This window comes from Ascaphus truei, unplaced genomic scaffold (genome assembly GCF_040206685.1).
Source record: "Ascaphus truei isolate aAscTru1 unplaced genomic scaffold, aAscTru1.hap1 HAP1_SCAFFOLD_1295, whole genome shotgun sequence".
In the NCBI taxonomy this organism is placed as follows: domain Eukaryota; kingdom Metazoa; phylum Chordata; class Amphibia; order Anura; family Ascaphidae; genus Ascaphus; species Ascaphus truei.
The window spans coordinates 1-21,631 of NW_027454171.1; the positions used below are offsets into that span (position 1 = coordinate 1).

Here is a 21,631-nt window from a genome sequence, read left to right on the forward strand (position 1 = left end):
TGTACTCATATATCTGCGCTCCCCTCCCCTGGACTACAACACTAATAACTAAACACGTGTAAAGACACCACAGCAGACGTCACACACACACAGCAGACGTCACACACACACAGCAGACGTCACACACACACAGCAGACTCACACACACACAGCAGACGTCACACACACACAGCAGACGTCACACACACACAGCAGACGTCACACACACACAGCAGACGTCACACACACCTTGCTCTGCAGCTCTGATCTCTTCCACTTCGGGGGGCTCCTCTCTCTTCTCACTTTCTCTGCGCTCGATATGAAACTGTGTGCCCCCGTTCTGAGCAGCACTGTCCCACGTGGGGGTACAGGGGGTGGGGGGGGGGGGGGGGGGGGGGAGAGACAGGCAACAAGTCAATTATACCAATAACCCAGGTCAGCAATCCAGTGACTTAAAGAGGTGACAGCCTAATCTGGATCTTCATGCACCGCGGGCTCTGCGACTTCTCTGTGCTTACAACATATAAAACATTTCAGAGGATGGCAGGTGGTGAACATACTTAAGGAACAAGAACTCCTGTGTGTGCCGGTAGAAGACATGTGAGGCACACGCACACGACTCACCTATCATGGACCAACGCTGACGGCACCATGTCCTGTCCATACTGCAGAGAGGACACGCACTTATTCCCCATGGAGTATCGCGACTGGGAGAGGGAGAGCCAGCCCTGCAGAAAGAATATATATATATATATATATACACACACACACACACATACACACATACATACACACACACACGTTTACTAGCTCCAACAGCATAGCAATTATGTTGAACAGTTTGTGGGTGATTGTTGTAATGACAAATACCTTATATGAAATTGTATGAGTTCTCTTATTTGTCATTGTATTATTATTATTATTATTATTATAATATTATAGGCATTGCCATTACGTGTGACTCGTGGCGAATGAAGTTTAGGATTCGGCGCGCAGGAACATACTGTGTGGGATTTCATGAAGGGGGAGATGTATTTAATGACTGCAGGGTGGGGGGTGGGGGGCAGGTTTGGGGTCCCTGATCCCCAGCATGTGTCCGGCAGTCTGACCTTCTCGATGAGCCCGTTGAGGGCCTCTCTCTTCTCCTGTAGGGTTTCTAGGTCAGTCATAAGCTGCAGCGCCAGGTGATCCAGACTCTCGCACGCCTGGGCGAGCTTCTCCTCTGCTGGGGCCAGCGCCATCCTGCAGCCAGGGGCCACACGCCAGAGAGCCCGGCTTCCATGGGCACACACAGAGAGAGAGAGAGTGAGTGTAGGAGGTGGCACAGAGAGAGAGTGAGTGTAGGAGGTGGCACAGAGAGAGTGAGTGTAGGAGGTGGCACAGAGAGTGAGTGTAGGAGGTGGCACAGAGAGAGAGTGTAGGAGGTGGCACAGAGAGAGTGAGTGTAGGAGGTGGCACAGAGAGTGAGTGTAGGAGGTGGCACAGAGAGTGAGTGTAGGAGGTGGCACAGAGAGTGAGTGTAGGAGGTGGCACAGAGAGAGTGAGTGTAGGAGGTGGCACAGAGAGAGATTGAGTGTAGGAGGTGGCACAGAGAGAGAGTGAGTGTAGGAGGTGGCACAGAGAGTGAGTGAGTGTAGGAGGTGGCACAGAGAGTGAGTGAGTGTAGGAGGTGGCACAGAGAGAGATTGAGTGTAGGAGGTGGCACAGAGAGTGAGTGTAGGAGGTGGCACAGAGAGTGAGTGAGTGTAGGAGGTGGCACAGAGAGAGAGTGAGTGTAGGAGGTGGCACAGAGAGAGAGTGAGTGTAGGAGGTGGCACAGAGAGTGAGTGAGTGTAGGAGGTGGCACAGAGAGAGAGTGAGTGTAGGAGGTGGCACAGAGAGAGTGAGTGTAGGAGGTGGCACAGAGAGAGAGTGAGTGTAGGAGGTGGCACAGAGAGAGAGTGAGTGTAGGAGGTGGCACAGAGAGTGAGTGAGTGTAGGAGGTGGCACAGAGAGTGAGTGTAGGAGGTGGCACAGAGAGAGATTGAGTGTAGGAGGTGGCACAGAGAGTGAGTGTAGGAGGTGGCACAGAGAGTGAGTGAGTGTAGGAGGTGGCACAGAGAGAGATTGAGTGTAGGAGGTGGCACAGAGAGTGAGTGTAGGTGGCACAGAGAGAGTGAGTGTAGGAGGTGGCACAGAGAGAGTGAGTGTAGGAGGTGGCACAGAGAGAGTGAGTGTAGGAGGTGGCACAGAGAGTGAGTGAGTGTAGGAGGTGGCACAGAGAGTGAGTGTAGGAGGTGGCACAGAGAGTGAGTGTAGGAGGTGGCACAGAGAGAGTGAGTGTAGGAGGTGGCACAGAGAGAGTGAGTGTAGGATGTGTCACAGAGAGAGTGAGTGTAGGAGGTGGCACAGAGAGAGAGAGTGTAGGAGGTGGCACAGAGAGTGAGTGTAAGAGGTGGCACAGAGAGAGTGAGTGTAGGAGGTGGCACAGAGAGTGAGTGTAGGAGGTGGCACAGAGAGAGTGAGTGTAGGAGGTGGCACAGAGAGTGAGTGTAGGAGGTGGCACAGAGAGAGTGAGTGTAGGAGGTGGCACAGAGAGTGAGTGTAGGAGGTGGCACAGAGACAGAGAGTGAGTGTAGGAGGTGGCACAGAGAGTGAGTGTAGGAGGTGGCACAGAGAGAGAGAGTGTAGGAGGTGGCACAGAGAGTGAGTGTAGGAGGTGGCACAGAGAGTGAGTGTAGGAGGTGGCACAGAGAGTGAGTGTAGGAGGTGGCACAGAGAGTGAGTGTAGGAGGTGGCACAGAGAGTGAGTGTAGGAGGTGGCACAGAGAGAGAGAGTGTAGGAGGTGGCACAGAGAGTGAGTGTAGGAGGTGGCACAGAGAGTGAGTGTAGGAGGTGGCACAGAGAGTGAGTGAGTGTAGGAGGTGGCACAGAGAGTGAGTGTAGGAGGTGGCACAGAGAGAGAGTGAGTGTAGGAGGTGGCACAGAGAGAGAGAGTGAGTGTAGGAGGTGGCACAGAGAGAGAGTGAGTGTAGGAGGTGGCACAGAGAGAGATTGAGTGTAGGAGGTGGCACAGAGAGAGAGTGTCAGGAGGTGGCACAGAGAGTGAGTGTAGGAGGTGGCACAGAGAGTGAGTGTAGGAGGTGGCACAGAGAGTGAGTGTAGGAGGTGGCACAGAGAGTGAGTGTAGGAGGTGGCACAGAGAGAGTGAGTGTAGGAGGTGGCACAGAGAGTGAGTGTAGGAGGTGGCACAGAGAGTGAGTGAGTGTAGGAGGTGGCACAGAGAGTGAGTGTAGGAGGTGGCACAGAGAGTGAGTGTAGGAGGTGGCACAGAGAGTGAGTGAGTGTAGGAGGTGGCACAGAGAGTGAGTGTAGGAGGTGGCACAGAGAGTGAGTGAGTGTAGGAGGTGGCACAGAGAGAGAGAGTGAGTGTAGGAGGTGGCACACAGAGTGAGTGTAGGAGGTGGCACAGAGAGTGAGTGTAGGAGGTGGCACAGAGAGAGAGTGAGTGTAGGAGGTGGCACAGAGAGAGAGTGAGTGTAGGAGGTGGCACAGAGAGAGAGTGAGTGTAGGAGGTGGCACAGAGAGAGAGTGAGTGTAGGAGGTGGCACAGAGAGAGAGTGAGTGTAGGAGGTGGCACAGAGAGTGAGTGTAGGAGGTGGCACAGAGAGTGAGTGAGTGTAGGAGGTGGCACAGAGAGAGAGTGAGTGTAGGAGGTGGCACAGAGAGAGAGTGTAGGAGGTGGCACAGAGAGTGAGTGTAGGAGGTGGCACAGAGAGTGAGTGTAGGAGGTGGCACAGAGAGAGATTGAGTGTAGGAGGTGGCACAGAGAGTGAGTGTAGGAGGTGGCACAGAGACAGAGAGTGAGTGTAGGAGGTGGCACAGAGAGTGAGTGTAGGAGGTGGCACAGAGAGAGTGAGTGTAGGAGGTGGCACAGAGAGTGAGTGTAGGTGGCACAGAGAGAGTGAGTGTAGGAGGTGGCACAGAGAGAGTGAGTGTAGGAGGTGGCACAGAGAGTGAGTGTAGGAGGTGGCACAGAGAGAGAGTGTAGGAGGTGGCACAGAGAGAGAGAGTGTAGGAGGTGGCACAGAGAGTGAGTGTAGGAGGTGGCACAGAGAGTGAGTGTAGGAGGTGGCACAGAGAGTGAGTGAGTGTAGGAGGTGGCACAGAGAGAGATTGAGTGTAGGAGGTGGCACAGAGAGTGAGTGTAGGAGGTGGCACAGAGAGTGAGTGTAGGAGGTGGCACAGAGAGAGTGAGTGTAGGAGGTGGCACAGAGAGTGAGTGTAGGAGGTGGCACAGAGAGTGAGTGTAGGAGGTGGCACAGAGAGTGAGTGTAGGAGGTGGCACAGAGAGTGAGTGTAGGAGGTGGCACAGAGAGAGTGAGTGTAGGAGGTGGCACAGAGAGAGTGAGTGTAGGAGGTGGCACAGAGAGTGAGTGTAGGAGGTGGCACACAGAGAGTGAGTGTAGGAGGTGGCACAGAGAGAGTGAGTGTAGGAGGTGGCACAGAGAGAGAGAGTGTAGGAGGTGGCACAGAGAGAGAGAGTGTAGGAGGTGGCACAGAGAGTGAGTGTAGGAGGTGGCACAGAGAGTGAGTGTAGGAGGTGGCACAGAGAGAGAGAGAGTGAGTGTAGGAGGTGGCACAGAGAGAGTGAGTGTAGGAGGTGGCACAGAGAGAGTGAGTGTAGGAGGTGGCACAGAGAGAGTGAGTGTAGGAGGTGGCACAGAGAGAGAGTGTAGGAGGTGGCACAGAGAGTGAGTGTAGGAGGTGGCACAGAGAGTGAGTGTAGGAGGTGGCACAGAGAGAGAGAGAGTGAGTGTAGGAGGTGGCACAGAGAGAGTGAGTGTAGGAGGTGGCACAGAGAGAGATTGAGTGTAGGAGGTGGCACAGAGAGTGTGTGTAGGAGGTGGCACAGAGAGAGTGAGTGTAGGAGGTGGCACAGAGAGTGAGAGTGAGTGTAGGAGGTGGCACAGAGAGAGATTGAGTGTAGGAGGTGGCACAGAGAGTGTGTGTAGGAGGTGGCACAGAGAGAGTGAGTGTAGGAGGTGGCACAGAGAGTGAGAGAGAGTGTAGGAGGTGGCACAGAGAGTGAGTGTAGGAGGTGGCACAGAGAGTGAGTGTAGGAGGTGGCACAGAGAGTGAGTGTAGGAGGTGGCACAGAGAGAGAGTGTAGGAGGTGGCACAGAGAGTGAGTGTAGGAGGTGGCACAGAGAGAGATTGAGTGTAGGAGGTGGCACAGAGAGTGAGTGTAGGAGGTGGCACAGAGAGAGAGTGTAGGAGGTGGCACAGAGAGTGAGTGTAGGAGGTGGCACAGAGAGTGAGTGTAGGAGGTGGCACAGAGAGTGAGTGTAGGAGGTGGCACAGAGAGAGAGTGAGTGTAGGAGGTGGCACAGAGAGTGAGTGTAGGAGGTGGCACAGAGAGTGAGTGTAGGAGGTGGCACAGAGAGAGAGTGAGTGTAGGAGGTGGCACAGAGAGAGAGTGTAGGAGGTGGCACAGAGAGTGAGTGTAGGAGGTGGCACAGAGAGTGAGTGTAGGAGGTGGCACAGAGAGAGATTGAGTGTAGGAGGTGGCACAGAGAGTGAGTGTAGGAGGTGGCACAGAGAGTGAGTGTAGGTGGCACAGAGAGAGTGAGTGTAGGAGGTGGCACAGAGAGAGTGAGTGTAGGAGGTGGCACACAGAGTGAGTGTAGGAGGTGGCACAGAGAGTGAGTGTAGGAGGTGGCACAGAGAGAGAGTGTAGGAGGTGGCACAGAGAGAGAGAGTGTAGGAGGTGGCACAGAGAGTGAGTGTAGGAGGTGGCACAGAGAGTGAGTGAGTGTAGGAGGTGGCACAGAGAGAGATTGAGTGTAGGAGGTGGCACAGAGAGTGAGTGTAGGAGGTGGCACAGAGAGTGAGTGTAGGAGGTGGCACAGAGAGAGTGAGTGTAGGAGGTGGCACAGAGAGAGAGAGTGTAGGAGGTGGCACAGAGAGTGAGTGTAGGAGGTGGCACAGAGAGTGAGTGTAGGAGGTGGCACAGAGAGTGAGTGTAGGAGGTGGCACAGAGAGTGAGTGTAGGAGGTGGCACAGAGAGAGAGAGAGTGAGTGTAGGAGGTGGCACAGAGAGTGAGTGTAGGAGGTGGCACAGAGAGTGAGTGTAGGAGGTGGCACAGAGAGAGTGAGTGTAGGAGGTGGCACAGAGAGTGAGTGTAGGAGGTGGCACAGAGAGAGTGAGTGTAGGAGGTGGCACAGAGAGTGAGTGTAGGAGGTGGCACAGAGAGAGAGTGTAGGAGGTGGCACAGAGAGTGAGTGTAGGAGGTGGCACAGAGAGTGAGTGAGTGTAGGAGGTGGCACAGAGAGTGAGTGTAGGAGGTGGCACAGAGAGAGAGAGAGTGAGTGTAGGAGGTGGCACAGAGAGTGAGTGTAGGAGGTGGCACAGAGAGTGAGTGTAGGAGGTGGCACAGAGAGAGTGAGTGTAGGAGGTGGCACAGAGAGTGAGTGTAGGAGGTGGCACAGAGAGTGAGTGTAGGAGGTGGCACAGAGAGAGAGTGTAGGAGGTGGCACAGAGAGTGAGTGTAGGAGGTGGCACAGAGAGAGAGTGAGTGTAGGAGGTGGCACAGAGAGAGAGAGTGAGTGTAGGAGGTGGCACAGAGAGTGAGTGTAGGAGGTGGCACAGCCACAACGAGAACATACTTTATATAAGCTTTGCTTTCTCAGGCACAGCACTGACTCTCTGTACTTGCACCCACCTCTGCTGAGTAAGTTCTATGCATCCACTACCTCCTCAGTGATCACACACACACACACACAGTCACAGTCACACACACACACAGTCACACAGACACACAGTCACACACACAGACACACACACAGACACACAGTCACACACACAGACACACACACACACACACACACACACACACACACACACAGACACACACACAGACACACACACAGACACACACACACACAGTCACACACACACACACACACACACACACACACACACACACACAGTCACAGACACAGACACAGACACAGACACACACACACACACACACAGACACACACACACACACACTTTAACCCATTCGCTCCATACCAGAGCAGCTCTTCAAACCAGTAGACACGAACCACGTGACCTTCCCCACACGGAAGCTCCGCCCACTTACAGTTGCGTTTCAATCTTCCGGTCGTTTCCGGTGTGGGCGTGGCTTTACGCCTCGGCCGCCATCTCTGCTACGGGCAAGGCGGCGATTGGTCAAGCCGCTCCAGCCAATCAGCGTTAGCGTGAGGTTAGAGATTTCCGCGTGAGGAGGCGAGGAAGCTGCAGCAGCATGGTGAGTTTGTACCGGCCCCCGGCTCCGTATACCCGGGCACACCCCGGCTCCGTATACCCGGGTCCACCCCGGCTCCGTATACCCGGGTCATACCGGTTCCGTATACCCGGGCACACCCCGGCTCCGTATACCCGGGCACACCCCGGCTCCGTATACCCGGGCACACCCCGGCTCCGTATACCCGGGCACACCCCGGCTCCGTATACCCGGGCACACCCCGGCTCCGTATACCCGGGTCATACCGGTTCCGTATACCCGGGCACACCCCGGCTCCGTATACCCGGGCACACCCCGGCTCCGTATACCCGGGCACACCCCGGCTCCGTATACCCGGGTCAGACCCTGCTCCCCGGCTCCTTATACCCGGGTCAGACCCTGCCCCCCGGCTCCATATACCCGGGTCCCCGGCTCCATATACCCGGGTCCCCGGCTCCCCGGCTCCATATACCCGGGTCCCCGGCTCCCCGGCTCCATATACCCGGGTCCCCGGCTCCATATACCCGGGTCCCCGGCTCCATATACCCGGGTCATACCGGCTCCATATACCCGGGTCATACCGGCTCCATATACCCGGGTCATACCGGCTCCATATACCCGGGTCCCCGGCTCCATATACCCGGGTCATACCGGCTCCATATACCCGGCTCCATATACCCGGGTCCCCGGCTCCATATACCCGGGTCATACCGGCTCCATATACCCGGCTCCATATACCCGGGTCCCCGGCTCCATATACCCGGGTCCCCGGCTCCATATACTCGGGTCAGACCCTGCCCCCCGGCTCCATATACCCGGGTCATACCGGCTCCTTATACCCGGATCAGACCCTGCCCCCCGGCCCCATATACAGAGGCCAGGCCCGGGCCATACCGGCCCCATATACAGAGGCCAGGCCCGGGCCATACCGGCCCCATATACAGAGGCCAGGCCCGGGCCATACCGGCCCCATATACAGAGGCCAGGCCCGGGCCATACCGGCCCCATATACAGAGGCCAGGCCCGGGCCATACCGGCCCCATATACAGAGGCCAGGCCCGGGCCATACCGGCCCCATATACAGAGGCCAGGCCCGGGCCATACCGGCCCCATATACAGAGGCCAGGCCCGGGCCATACCGGCCCCATATACAGAGGCCAGGCCCGGGCCATACCGGCCCCATATACAGAGGCCAGGCCCGGGCCATACCGGCCCCATATACAGAGGCCAGGCCCGGGCCATACCGGCCCCATATACAGAGGCCAGGCCCGGGCCATACCGGCCCCATATACAGAGGCCAGGCCCGGGCCATACCGGCCCCATATACAGAGGCCAGGCCCGGGCCATACCGGCCCCATATACAGAGGCCAGGCCCGGGTCATACCGGCCCCATATACAGAGGCCAGGCCCGGGCCATACCGGCCCCATATACAGAGGCCAGGCCCGGGCCATACCGGCCCCATATACAGAGGCCAGGCCCGGGCCATACCGGCCCCATATACAGAGGCCAGGCCCGGGCCATACCGGCCCCATATACAGAGGCCAGGCCCGGGCCATACCGGCCCCATATACAGAGGCCAGGCCCGGGCCATACCGGCCCCATATACAGAGGCCAGGCCCGGGCCATACCGGCCCCATATACAGAGGCCAGGCCCGGGCCATACCGGCCCCATATACAGAGGCCAGGCCCGGGCCATACCGGCCCCATATACAGAGGCCAGGCCCGGGCCATACCGGCCCCATATACAGAGGCCAGGCCCGGGCCATACCGGCCCCATATACAGAGGCCAGGCCCTGCAGCTGCCCCATCTCCTGCCTGCGAATGCTCAGCGGGTTAGGAGGGGTTAATACCACTTCTCATGTGTGTATATAAATATACAGACACGTCACGTGTTTTTCTGCTGGTCTATCCCACAGTGACCGTGTAAGTGGCTGTATGTGCCACGTGTTGGGGGTCTGCTGGTCTATCCCACACTGACCGTGTAAGTGGCTGTATGTGCCACGTGTTGGGGGTCTGCTGGTCTATCCCACAGTGACAGTGTAAGTGGCTGTATGTGCCACGTGTTGGGGTGTCTGCTGGTCTATCCCACACTGTAACAATCACAGTGTAAGTGGGTGTATGTGCCACATGTTGGGGTGTCTGCTGGTCTATCCCACACTGTAACAATCACAGTGTAAGTGGCTGTATGTGCCACGTGTTGGGGGGTCTGCTGGTCTGTCCCACAGTGACAGTGTAACTGGCTGTATGTGCCACGTGTTGGGGGGGTCTGCTGGTCCGGCTCACAGTGACAGTGTAACTGGCTGTATGTGCCACGTGTTGGTTCTGCTGGTCTATCCCACAGTGACAGTGTAAGTGGCTGTATGTGCCACGTGTTGGGTCTGCTGGTCTATCCCACAGTGACAGTGTAAGTGGCTGTATGTGCCACGTGTTGGGTCTGCTGGTCTATCCCACAGTGACAGTGTAAGTGGCTGTATGTGCCACGTGTTGGGTCTGCTGGTCTATCCCACAGTGACAGTGTAAGTGGCTGTATGTGCCACGTGTTGGGTCTGCTGGTCTATCCCACAGTGACAGTGTAAGTGGCTGTATGTGCCACGTGTTGGGTCTGCTGGTCTATTCCAATAGATTTAGCTTTTAATAGAAGCTGTATTTAAACTGTACAGGGTCAGGGTTATGGTCAGGGTTAGGGTTTTGGTCAGGGTTAGGGTTATGGTCAGGGTTATGGTTGGGGTTATGGTCAGGGTTATGGTCAGGGTTAGGGTCAGGGTTATGGTCAGGGTTATGGTTATGGTCAGGGTTATGGTCAGGGTTAGGGTCAGGGTTAGGGTCAGGGTTATGGTCAGGGTTAGGGTCAGGGTCAGGGTTAGGGTTAGACCTGCAAAGTTAATCAGTTGTTTGAAGACAAATAATTGGTAGTTCCCTTTGAAATAAATCAGTTTGGGGAAAGCTAACCTATTGAGTGCCTCAATGTAGCCTCACGTACCCTAAAGACCTGCATGAGCCCTATCGCTGGCGTTATGTACAATAAGCTGCGCACATTCATGGCGGAGCCTCCTGTGCATGTTTAACGGGAATCCGTGGCTTTGTCGGCCGGCACACGGGGGTTTCAGTCTGTAATGGGTCTGTCCCCCCCGCAGCTGCGTCGGGAGGCTCGTCTCCGCCGGGAATACCTGTACAAGAAGGCTCAGGAGGCCAAACTACACCGCATCGAGGACAAGAAGCAGAAGCTGAAGCGAGCGTTGGAAGGTGCGCAGTTATTTATTCCGTGGCAAAGCGCTGCTAGTATATACGGGTGTTTTATATCGTATATAAGGCACACACGTAGGACGGCTGTGGCCGTGCGCTTTATTCTGCGATCTCATTGCCTTCTCTCCCCACACAGAAAACAGACTTATTCCCACAGAGGTCCGAAGGGAAGCCCTCTCCTTGCAGAAGCTCATCGAGTTTGACGATGAGGGCGGTGAAGGTGAGGGCCCAGGGGTTTCCTCTGGATTTCAGTTCTTTCCTTGGTAGGGAGCAGCAGAGTAGTGCTGGGTGTATATGGAAGGTTCACGTGGGCTGTTAATTAATATTCTGCGTTCGATGCAGTGTATGTGATAACAGGAACTGGTCTTGTTTCTACTGTACGACCCTTGAGTTGTAGTTTCCAACATTAAAATAATATTTCCAGGCACCTTTTTGAAGCTTATAGGATTGACGACTCTTGGAGGCCATTTTGGCGCAGCTACTGCGGGCACATTCTCTTCCGTCCGCCGCCGCGTCCCCTTCCTACATGCAGAATGCAACTTCCATGCCAGCGAGCGCCTTCCTAGGGCACTAAACTGAATGACACCCCACAGGGTGCAGTCTTTATCAGTAAGAAGCTTGTCTGTACATACACACAGATACATATAGGCATCAATGCGCAATCACACACGGGTATCTATATGCACAATCGCACACGGGTATCTATATGCACAATCGCACACACACAGATACATATAGGCATCAATGCACAATCGCACACGGGTATCTATATGCACAATCGCACACACGGGTATCTATATGCACAATCACACACACGGGTATCTATATGCACAATCACACACACGGGTATCTATATGCACAATCACACACACGGGTATCTATATGCACAATCACACACACGGGTATCTATATGCACAATCACACACACGGGTATCCATGCACAATCGCACACACGGGTATCCATGCACAATCGCACACACACAGATACATATAGGCATCAATGCGCAATCACACACGGGTATCTATATGCACAATCGCACACACGGGTATCTATATGCACAATCACACACACGGGTATCCATGCACAATCGCACACACGGGTATCCATGCACAATCGCACACACGGGTATCCATGCACAATCACACACACACAGATACATATAGGCATCAATGCGCAATCACACCAGGGTATCCATGCACAATCGCACACACGGGTATCCATGCACAATCGCACACACGGGTATCCATGCACAATCGCACACACGGTATCCATGCACAATCGCACACACGGGTATCTATATGCACAATCACACACACACGGGTATCCATGCACAATCACACACACGGGTATCCATGCACAATCACACACACTGGTATCCATGCACAATCGCGCACACGGGTATCTATATGCACAATCATACACACACGGGTATCCATGCACAATCACACACACACACTGGTATCCATGCACAATCGCACACACACACGGGTATCCATGCACAATCGCACACACACACAGATACATATAGGCATCAATGCGCAATCACACCAGGGTTTCCATGCACAATCGCACACACGGGTATCCATACACAATCGCACACACGGTTATCCATGCACAATCGCACACACGGGTATCTATATGCACAATCACACACACACGGGTATCCATGCACAATCACACACACACACGGGTATCCATGCACAATCACACACACTGGTATCCATGCACAATCACACACGGGTATCAATGCACAATCACACACACACACGGGTATCCATGCACAATCACACACACACACGGGTATCCATGCACAATCACACACACGGGTATCTATATGCACAATCGCACACACGGGTATCTATATGCACACTCACACACACACGGGTATCAATGCACAATCACACACACACACGGGTATCCATGCACAATCACACACACACACGGGTATCCATGCACAATCACACACACGGGTATCTATATGCACAATTGCACACACGGGTATCTATATGCACAATCGCACACACGGGTATCTATATGCACAATCGCACACACGGGTATCTATATGCACAATCGCGCACACACACGGGTATCTATGCACAATCGCACGCACACACGGGTATCTATATGCACAATCGCACGCACACACGGGTATCTATATGCACAATCGCACGCACACACGGGTATCTATATGCACAATCGCACGCACACACGGGTATCTATATGCACAATCGCACGCACACACGGGTATCCATGCACAATCACACACACGCGCGGGTATCCATGCACAATCACACACACGCGCGGGTATCCATGCACAATCACACACACGCGGGTATCCATGCACAATCACACACACACACACGGGTATCCATGCACAATCACACACACACGCGGGTATCCATGCACAATCACACACACACGCGGGTATCCATGCACAATCACACACACACACGCGGGTATCCATGCACAATCACACACACGGGTATCCATGCACAATCACACACGCGGGTATCCATGCACAATCACACACACACACGCGGGTATCCATGCACAATCACACACACACACGCGGGTATCCATGCACAATCACACACACACACGCGGGTATCCATGCACAATCACACACACACGCGGGTATCCATGCACAATCACACACACACACGCGGGTATCCATGCACAATCACACACACACGCGGGTATCCATGCACAATCACACACACACACACACGCGGGTATCCATGCACAATCACACACACGCGCGCGCATCCATGCAGAGTAGCTCAGGCACTCACATGTCATACACATGAAGCCGCTTGGAGAGAACGATGGCCTCCCTGCAGAAGTGAGGCAGTAAGATCTCTGGCAGGGGTTCCCTCTGTGGGATTAGTGGGGAGCTCTGGCTTCAGTCTGGACTCCAGCTCACAGGAAGGCAATGGGTACAGTAGGTACTGCCTGACTGGGAGGCACAGATCCAGTAACAGTATGGAGCTGTAGAGTAAAACAATGCGCCTGACACAAAGTGGATAAGAGGGTAAAAGCGTCTCTTCATGGACCTGCTGGAATTTCTTACAGTAATAACTCCAAGGAGCTGCATGAAGTTATATTTGTCTATGGAAGCAGGGTGAATGCGTCCAGATATCCTGCAGCTTTATATCTGTTATTATAAGAGGGTCCGTTGTATTTCTGTACACTCCCACAGGTGTATCCTCTCACGTGGATGATGAATACAAGTGGGCTGGTGTGGAAGACCCCAAAATCATGATTACAACATCGAGGGACCCCAGCTCGCGCCTGAAGATGTTTGCCAAGGTATGCGCATTTCATTCTTGGTTTTGGGGGCTGTTACTGTGCGTTCTTTAAGTGACTGAAACGCTGCCCCTCTGCCACCCTCAGGAAATGAAGCTAGTTTTCCCCAACGCTCAGCGTATGAACAGAGGCAAACATGAAATGGGAGCGCTGGTGCAGGCGTGCAAGGCCAATGAGGTCACTGACCTCCTGATTGTACACGAGCACAGAGGAATGCCAGGTCAGTGAGAACGGCTTTTACTTCATCTGTAGCTTCCAAACACCCCGAGGCTCGCGAGATGCTGCATATTGTGCTCTTACCAAACACCCCGAGGATCGCGAGATGCTGCATATTGTGCTCTTACCAAACACCCCGAGGCTCGCGAGATGCTGCATATTGTGCTCTTACCAAACACACCGAGGCTCGCGAGATGCTGCATATTGTGCTCTTACCAAACACCCCGAGGCTCGCGAGATGCTGCATATTGTGCTCTTACCAAACACCCCGAGGCTCGCGAGATGCTGCATATTGTGCTCTTACCAAACACACCGAGGCTCGCGAGATGCTGCATATTGTGCTCTTACCAAACACACCGAGGCTCGCGAGATGCTGCATATTGTGCTCTTACCAAACACCACGAGGCTCGCGAGATGCTGCATATTGTGCTCTTACCAAACACACCGAGGCTCGCGAGATGCTGCATATTGTGCTCTTACCAAACACCCCGAGGCTCGCGAGATGCTGCATATTGTGCTCTTACCAAACACCCCGAGGATCGCGAGATGCTGCATATTGTGCTCTTACCAAACACACCGAGGCTCGCGAGATGCTGCATATTGTGCTCTTACCAAACACCCCGAGGATCGCGAGATGCTGCATATTGTGCTCTTACCAAACACCCAGAGGCTCGCGAGATGCTGCATATTGTGCTCTTACCAAACACCCCGAGGATCGCGAGATGCTGCATATTGTGCTCTTACCAAACACACCGAGGCTCGCGAGATGCTGCATATTGTGCTCTTACCAAACACCCCGAGGATCGCGAGATGCTGCATATTGTGCTCTTACCAAACACCCAGAGGCTCGCGAGATGCTGCATATTGTGCTCTTACCAAACACCCAGAGGCTCGCGAGATGCTGCATATTGTGCTCTTACCAAACACCCCGAGGCTCGCGAGATGCTGCATATTGTGCTCTTACCAAACACCCCGAGGCTCGCGAGATGCTGCATATTGTGTTCTTACCAAACACCCCGAGGCTCACGAGATGCTGCATATTGTGCTCTTACCAAACACACCGAGGCTCGCGAGATGCTGCATATTGTGCTCTTACCAAACACCCCGAGGCTCACGAGATGCTGCATATTGTGCTCTTACCAAACACCCCGAGGCTCGCGAGATGCTGCATATTGTGCTCTTACCAAACACCCAGAGGCTCGCGAGATGCTGCATATTGTGCTCTTACCAAACACACCGAGGCTCGCGAGATGCTGCATATTGTGTTCTTACCAAACTAGATTCCTAGTCATGTATGGCCCCCACCACGGACTCCCAATGTATATGGTACAGTAGTAAATAATAGTTGAGGCGAATGTTTCCTAGACGTACACCAGCACAGATCCTGCTCTTTACGACAGTAACGTGTATTTGCTGGCTCCCCGTTTCCCTTACAGACGGTCTGATTGTGTGTCACCTTCCGTTCGGACCCACTGCCTATTTCACACTGTGCAATGTAGTTATGAGACACGACATCCCAGACCTGGGCACCATGTCGGAGGCATACCCCCACCTGGTCTTCCACAACTTCACCTCGCGCCTGGGCCAGAGGGTAAGAGGCACTGGGCGAGTGCGTGCGTGTGTGCGTGTGTGTGCGCGTGTGTGTGTGCGCGTGTGCGCGCGTGTGTGTGTGTGTGGTTATTATTGGGCACAGCAGCTTTAACAGCTTTGCTATTTTACCTTCTAGGTGTCAAACGTCATGAAATATTTATTCCCTGTTCCCAAGGAAGAGAGCAAGAGGGTGATCACTTTTGCTAATCAAGATGACTACATATCATTCAGGTACGTATGTTCCTGAATTACTATTATAACCTACAATGTAACAGTGGTGTGCAACCCCTAAATTGAAATGTCCACTACATGAGGTCCCCCTCACCCCCAAACCGAGTATTAACTCTGGAGGTTCCTGCTCTGAAAGGGACCCCTGCAGCATTAATCTTCTGACCGAAACTAACTTGCACCGCAGCAGCAGCCGCCTGTGTCTCCCCAGCGGAAGCAGCAGTGTCTCCGATCAGTCAGACTGGATGACGTTGTAGATGCTTGAATATGGGCATCTACGTCATCCAGTCTGACTGATCGGAGACACTGCTGCTTCACAGGCACGGGGGGAGGGAGGAGGGGGACAGGCTGACTGATCGGAGACACTGCTGCTTCACAGGCACGGGGGGAGGGAGGAGGGGGACAGGCTGACTGATCGGAGACACTGCTGCTTCACAGGCATGGGGGGGGAGGAGGAGGGGGACAGGCTGACTGATCGGAGACACTGCTGCTTCACAGGCACGGGGGAGGGAGACAGGCTGACTGATCGGAGACACTGCTGCTTCACAGGCACGGGGGAGGGAGACAGGCTGACTGATCGGAGACACTGCTGCTTCACAGGCACGGGGGGGAGGGAGACAGGCTGACTGATCGGAGACACTGCTGCTTCACAGGCACAGGGGGAGGGAGACAGGCTGACTGATCGGAGACACTGCTGCTTCACATTTTAGTACATGCCCCCCTGCTAGCTGGCACAGGCGCAGTAGAACTCTGGGGTCTCATTTCTGTGGCCCCACATGTGCAAATGGAATGCCAGCCAGTCTACCCATTTGGATCTCTGGCAGGAAAACCTTTGTTGGAATGTGATAAATGGGACACTTAAACTGCTCTGGTTTGAGCCTCCTCCGCCCTCAAATAAACAGGGAGGGTGATAAAACCCTTTGAACAATACTTAAGTCCTAGACATTGGGTCGCCTCTAGGGCCATCTGCTATCCTGGTATGCAAAGGAATCTCCTCTGGGTCTTTGTCTATACCTTGGGACACAGTATTAAACATAAACGTATTAAAATATCCGGCTCTTTTGGGTTTAGCAGAACCAAACTTCCCAGTTCTCATGGCCGGAACTGGGACACCATATGGTCCAAAAACCGACTTGCTACGACCTACGGAACCGGAGATACACAAATGCACATTAAATCATTTTTCATTTTAATACAAAAATCTCCGCTTAAAAAGAAATCTCAGCTTTTCACTAAATCCCCATTGAAAACAACGGGCTTCTCCGCCATAGACTTTCAATGGTAAATAGCCGCCATTGAAGTCTATGGGGAAAGTCCCGAACCTTCAAGGGGGTCCATACTCCGTCGGGTTGGTCCAGGAGGGTCAAGGATGGTTCTGCAGTGATGCCGGAGCAGTGACTGCAGATACCCCAAACCTTGATCCGCTGAGCCCTCCGGAACCGGAGATATGGAGTACCAAAATACAGCATTTCACACTTAGTAATTTTTCTGAGCCGTTTCTGCCGCCGCCGGCAAAGCCTATGGCGCGATCCGTTCTTCTCGGTTCGACCCTTATCGGGGGTCCAGTTTTTGGGGACCCGGTTGTGGTCGAGTGGGGGGAAGCCGAGGAACTAGGGGCCAAAAGAATTTTATTCCTAGGGGCCCTAGAACTGTTTATTCCCACGCCACTTGACGTTGACCTTGACTTGTAAGTGATCAAAGCTCTCCTATTGAAAATGTATCCGGTTTGCGGTCTGGACGGCAGCCAACTTGTTCTTCGAAAGTTACCTCGAGGAATCTCCATTGTAGTCAATGGGCCCATTGACTTTCAATGGGAAACCGCCGCTCTGACTCTCGGACGCCACCTGCTGGTCTTTACAGGACTAAAACAACAAGATTCTCCATTAGAATGCATGGAGCCCTAATGGTGGCCAATGGGGACCTGCAAAATGGTGCCTGAAAAGGCGGGAAAATTACACAAAGAGCTATAATCATTAAAGGACTATTAACCCTTGTGCTCCCGGATGGATTCTAGTGTGTGTGAGATGCAGACACTGATTAAACCAGACATTACAATGGAACAGGGGAATACACATGCACGTCATTACAGGGGTTAAATCACTGTTCTGGGTCTTAGCCCAGTTAACCCTTTGACTCCCGGGTGAGGTCAGGGGATGGCCAAATGGGGTATAACCCCTTTAATCCCGGGCCACCCCCTTTCTCCCTCTACAGTTACCCCAAGACATTTGCCAATGACCCCCAAGGTTGCGCACCACTGGGTTAAAACATATCACAGGGTCATAGTTTGGCCTTTTTTGTTATATTCTAATTGGGTGAAATACTTGTCCTATATTTATCCAGGCAAACAAGTGTCATATTTGCTAAATGTTTTGTAAGGGGAAACAATCCTTCCTGTAGCAATGGTATTTAGTGATCACAGCTGAAGGCACTTCAGGAGTGGGGCTATGTCCTGTGAAGCCGGAGCAGCCCACCCAGGCAGTGATTGTGGAAGTTGGGCCTAACGTCCGTGTTAGAAGCATCTAGCTAGGTGAGCTCGCTCCACTGCCGGTTAGGGCACCGGGCCACAGATTGGTGTGGGCAGAGGGGGGCTATTTTGGCGGCTAAAATAAGCGCGTGCAGGATGGGCTCCTAAAGATGGTAGGACACGTGCCGTATACATATGGTAGGTGCAGTATAAGACACTAGCAGCGGAACCGGTCACCAGTACATAACCCGTTTCCTTTCTCCCAGGCACCACGTATACAAGAAGACGGATCACCGGAACACGGAGTTATCTGAGGTCGGGCCGCGCTTTGAGATGAAGTGTAAGTAGTTCTCTGGGCTGGGCGAGGTCGGGCCGCGCTGTGAGATGAAGTGTAAGTGGTTCTCTGGGCTGGGCGAGGTCGCGCTGTGAGATGAGGTGTAAGTAGTTCTCTGGGCGAGGTCGCGCTGTGAGATGAGGTGTAAGTGGTTCTCTGGGCGAGGTCGCGCTGTGAGATGAGGTGTAAGTGGTTCTCTGGGCTGGGCGAGGTCGGGCCGCGCTGTGAGATGAGGTGTAAGTGGTTCTCTGGGCTGGGCGAGGTCGGGCCGCGCTGTGAGATGAGGTGTAAGTGGTTCTCTGGGCTGGGCGAGGTCGCGCTGTGAGATGAGGTGTAAGTAGTTCTCTGGGCGAGGTCGGGCCGCGCTGTGAGATGAGGTGTAAGTGGTTCTCTGGGCGAGGTCGGGCCGCGCTGTGAGATGAGGTGTACGTGGTTCTCTGGGCTGGGCGAGGTCGGGCCGCGCTGTGAGATGAGGTGTAAGTGGTTCTCTGGGCGAGGTCGGGCCGCGCTGTGAGATGAGGTGTACGTGGTTCTCTGGGCTGGGCGAGGTCGCGCTGTGAGATGAGGTGTAAGTAGTTCTCTGGGCGAGGTCGGGCCGCGCTGTGAGATGAGGTGTACGTGGTTCTCTGGGCTGGGCGAGGTCGCGCTGTGAGATGAGGTGTACGTGGTTCTCTGGGCTGGGCGAGGTCGGGCCGCGCTGTGAGATGAGGTGTACGTGGTTCTCTGGGCGAGGTCGGGCCGCGCTGTGAGATGAGGTGTACGTGGTTCTCTGGGCTGGGCGAGGTCGGGCCGCGCTGTGAGATGAGGTGTAAGTGGTTCTCTGGGCGAGGTCGCGCTGTGAGATGAGGTGTACGTGGTTCTCTGGGCTGGGCGAGGTCGGGCCGCGCTGTGAGATGAGGTGTAATTGGTTCTCTGGGCTGGGCGAGGTCGGGCCGCGCTGTGAGATGAGGTGTAATTGGTTCTCTGGGCTGGGCGAGGTCGGGCCGCGCTGTGAGATGAGGTGTAAGTGGTTCTCTGGGCGAGGTCGGGCCGCGCTGTGAGATGAGGTGTAATTGGTTCTCTGGGCTGGGCGAGGTCGGGCCGCGCTGTGAGATGAGGTGTAAGTGGTTCTCTGGGCGAGGTCGGGCCGCGCTGTGAGATGAGGTGTACGTGGTTCTCTGGGCGAGGTCGGGCTGTGAGATGAGGTGTACGTGGTTCTCTGGGCTGGGCGAGGTCGGGCCGCGCTGTGAGATGAGGTGTAATTGGTTCTCTGGGCTGGGCGAGGTCGGGCCGCGCTGTGAGATGAGGTGTAAGTGGTTCTCTGGGCGAGGTCGGGCCGCGCTGTGAGATGAGGTGTAATTGGTTCTCTGGGCTGGGCGAGGTCGGGCCGCGCTGTGAGATGAGGTGTAAGTGGTTCTCTGGGCGAGGTCGGGCCGCGCTGTGAGATGAGGTGTAATTGGTTCTCTGGGCTGGGCGAGGTCGGGTCGCGCTGTGAGATGAGGTGTAAGTGGTTCTCTGGGCGAGGTCGGGCCGCGCTGTGAGATGAGGTGTACGTGGTTCTCTGGGCTGGGCGAGGTCGGGCCGCGCTGTGAGATGAGGTGTAAGTGGTTCTCTGGGCTGGGCGAGGTCGCGCTGTGAGATGAGGTGTACGTGGTTCTCTGGGCTGGGCGAGGTCGCGCTGTGAGATGAGGTGTAAGTGGTTCTCTGGGCGAGGTCGCGCTGTGAGATGAGGTGTAAGTGGTTCTCTGGGCTGGGCGAGGTCGGGCCGCGCTGTGAGATGAGGTGTAAGTGGTTCTCTGGGCTGGGCGAGGTCGGGCCGCGCTGTGAGATGAGGTGTAAGTGGTTCTCTGGGCTGGGCGAGGTCGGGCCGCGCTGTGAGATGAGGTGTACGTGGTTCTCTGGGCTGGGCGAGGTCGGGCCGCGCTGTGAGATGAGGTGTACGTGGTTCTCTGGGCGAGGTCGGGCCGCGCTGTGAGATGAGGTGTACGTGGTTCTCTGGGCTGGGCGAGGTCGGGCCGCGCTGTGAGATGAGGTGTAAGTGGTTCTCTGGGCGAGGTCGGGCCGCGCTGTGAGATGAGGTGTACGTGGTTCTCTGGGCTGGGCGAGGTCGGGCCGCGCTGTGAGATGAGGTGTAAGTGGTTCTCTGGGCTGGGCGAGGTCGGGCCGCGCTGTGAGATGAGGTGTAAGTGGTTCTCTGGGCGAGGTCGGGCCGCGCTGTGAGATGAGGTGTACGTGGTTCTCTGGGCTGGGCGGAGCCCCTCACAGCGTTTGCCTGATAGCGGTACATCTCATCTCTTGCAGTGTACATGATCAGACTGGGCACACTGGAGAATGAGAGCACAGCGGAGGTGGAGTGGCGCTGGCATCCGTACACCAACACCGCCAAGAAGAGGAAGTACCTAAGCATTGAATAGCGCCGTGTGTTGTGTGAATAAAGATTTCTTTTATCATTTCATGTGGAATGAATCATGTTGAAGCTCAATCACACGAGGGAAATGCAGGCACTGTGTGTGTAACATGGGGAAATGAAGGGAATCCGAAATCCCACTGACAGCCCGGGGTAAGGAGGAGCGCCAGCCCGGGGTAAGGAGGAGCGCGACAGCCCGGGGTAAGGAGGAGCGCGACAGCCCGGGGTAAGGAGGAGCGCGACAGCCCGGGGTAAGGAGGAGCGCCAGCCCGGGGTAAGGAGGAGCGCCAGCCCGGGGTAAGGAGGAGCGCCAGCCCGGGGTAAGGAGGAGCGCCAGCCCGGGGTAAGGAGGAGCGCCAGCCCGGGGTAAGGAGGAGCGCCACAGCCCGGGGTAAGGAGGAGCGCCACAGCCCGGGGTAAGGAGGAGCGCCACAGCCCGGGGTAAGGAGGAGCGCCACAGCCCGGGGTAAGGAGGAGCGCCAGCCCGGGGTAAGGAGGAGCGCCACAGCCCGGGGTAAGGAGGAGCGCGACAGCCCGGGGTAAGGAGGAGCGCGACAGCCCGGGGTAAGGAGGAGCGCCAGCCCGGGGTAAGGAGGAGCGCCAGCCCGGGG

General features: G+C 55.1%; 1 protein-coding gene and 1 long non-coding RNA gene across 2 annotated transcripts; one reads left to right on the plus strand and one right to left on the minus strand.

Annotated features, from left to right (window-relative positions):
- Positions 1 to 163: 163 nt before the first annotated feature.
- LOC142475626 (uncharacterized) lies at positions 164 to 7,156 on the minus strand. The gene is made up of 4 exons (XR_012791053.1): positions 7,038 to 7,156; positions 1,089 to 1,254; positions 604 to 707; positions 164 to 329 (listed from the first exon to the last, which is right to left on the minus strand). It is a non-coding gene; the product is annotated as an uncharacterized LOC142475626 (long non-coding RNA).
- On the plus strand, positions 7,143 to 21,063 carry IMP4 (IMP U3 small nucleolar ribonucleoprotein 4). Its single transcript, XM_075581394.1, has 9 exons — positions 7,143 to 7,275; positions 10,387 to 10,495; positions 10,632 to 10,715; positions 13,696 to 13,805; positions 13,890 to 14,022; positions 15,455 to 15,609; positions 15,745 to 15,839; positions 18,567 to 18,640; positions 20,915 to 21,063. Exons 1-9 carry the CDS (start codon positions 7,273 to 7,275, stop codon positions 21,025 to 21,027), a joined length of 876 nt encoding a protein of 291 aa, XP_075437509.1. The 5' UTR covers positions 7,143 to 7,272; the 3' UTR covers positions 21,028 to 21,063.
- Positions 21,064 to 21,631: the final 568 nt, after the last annotated feature.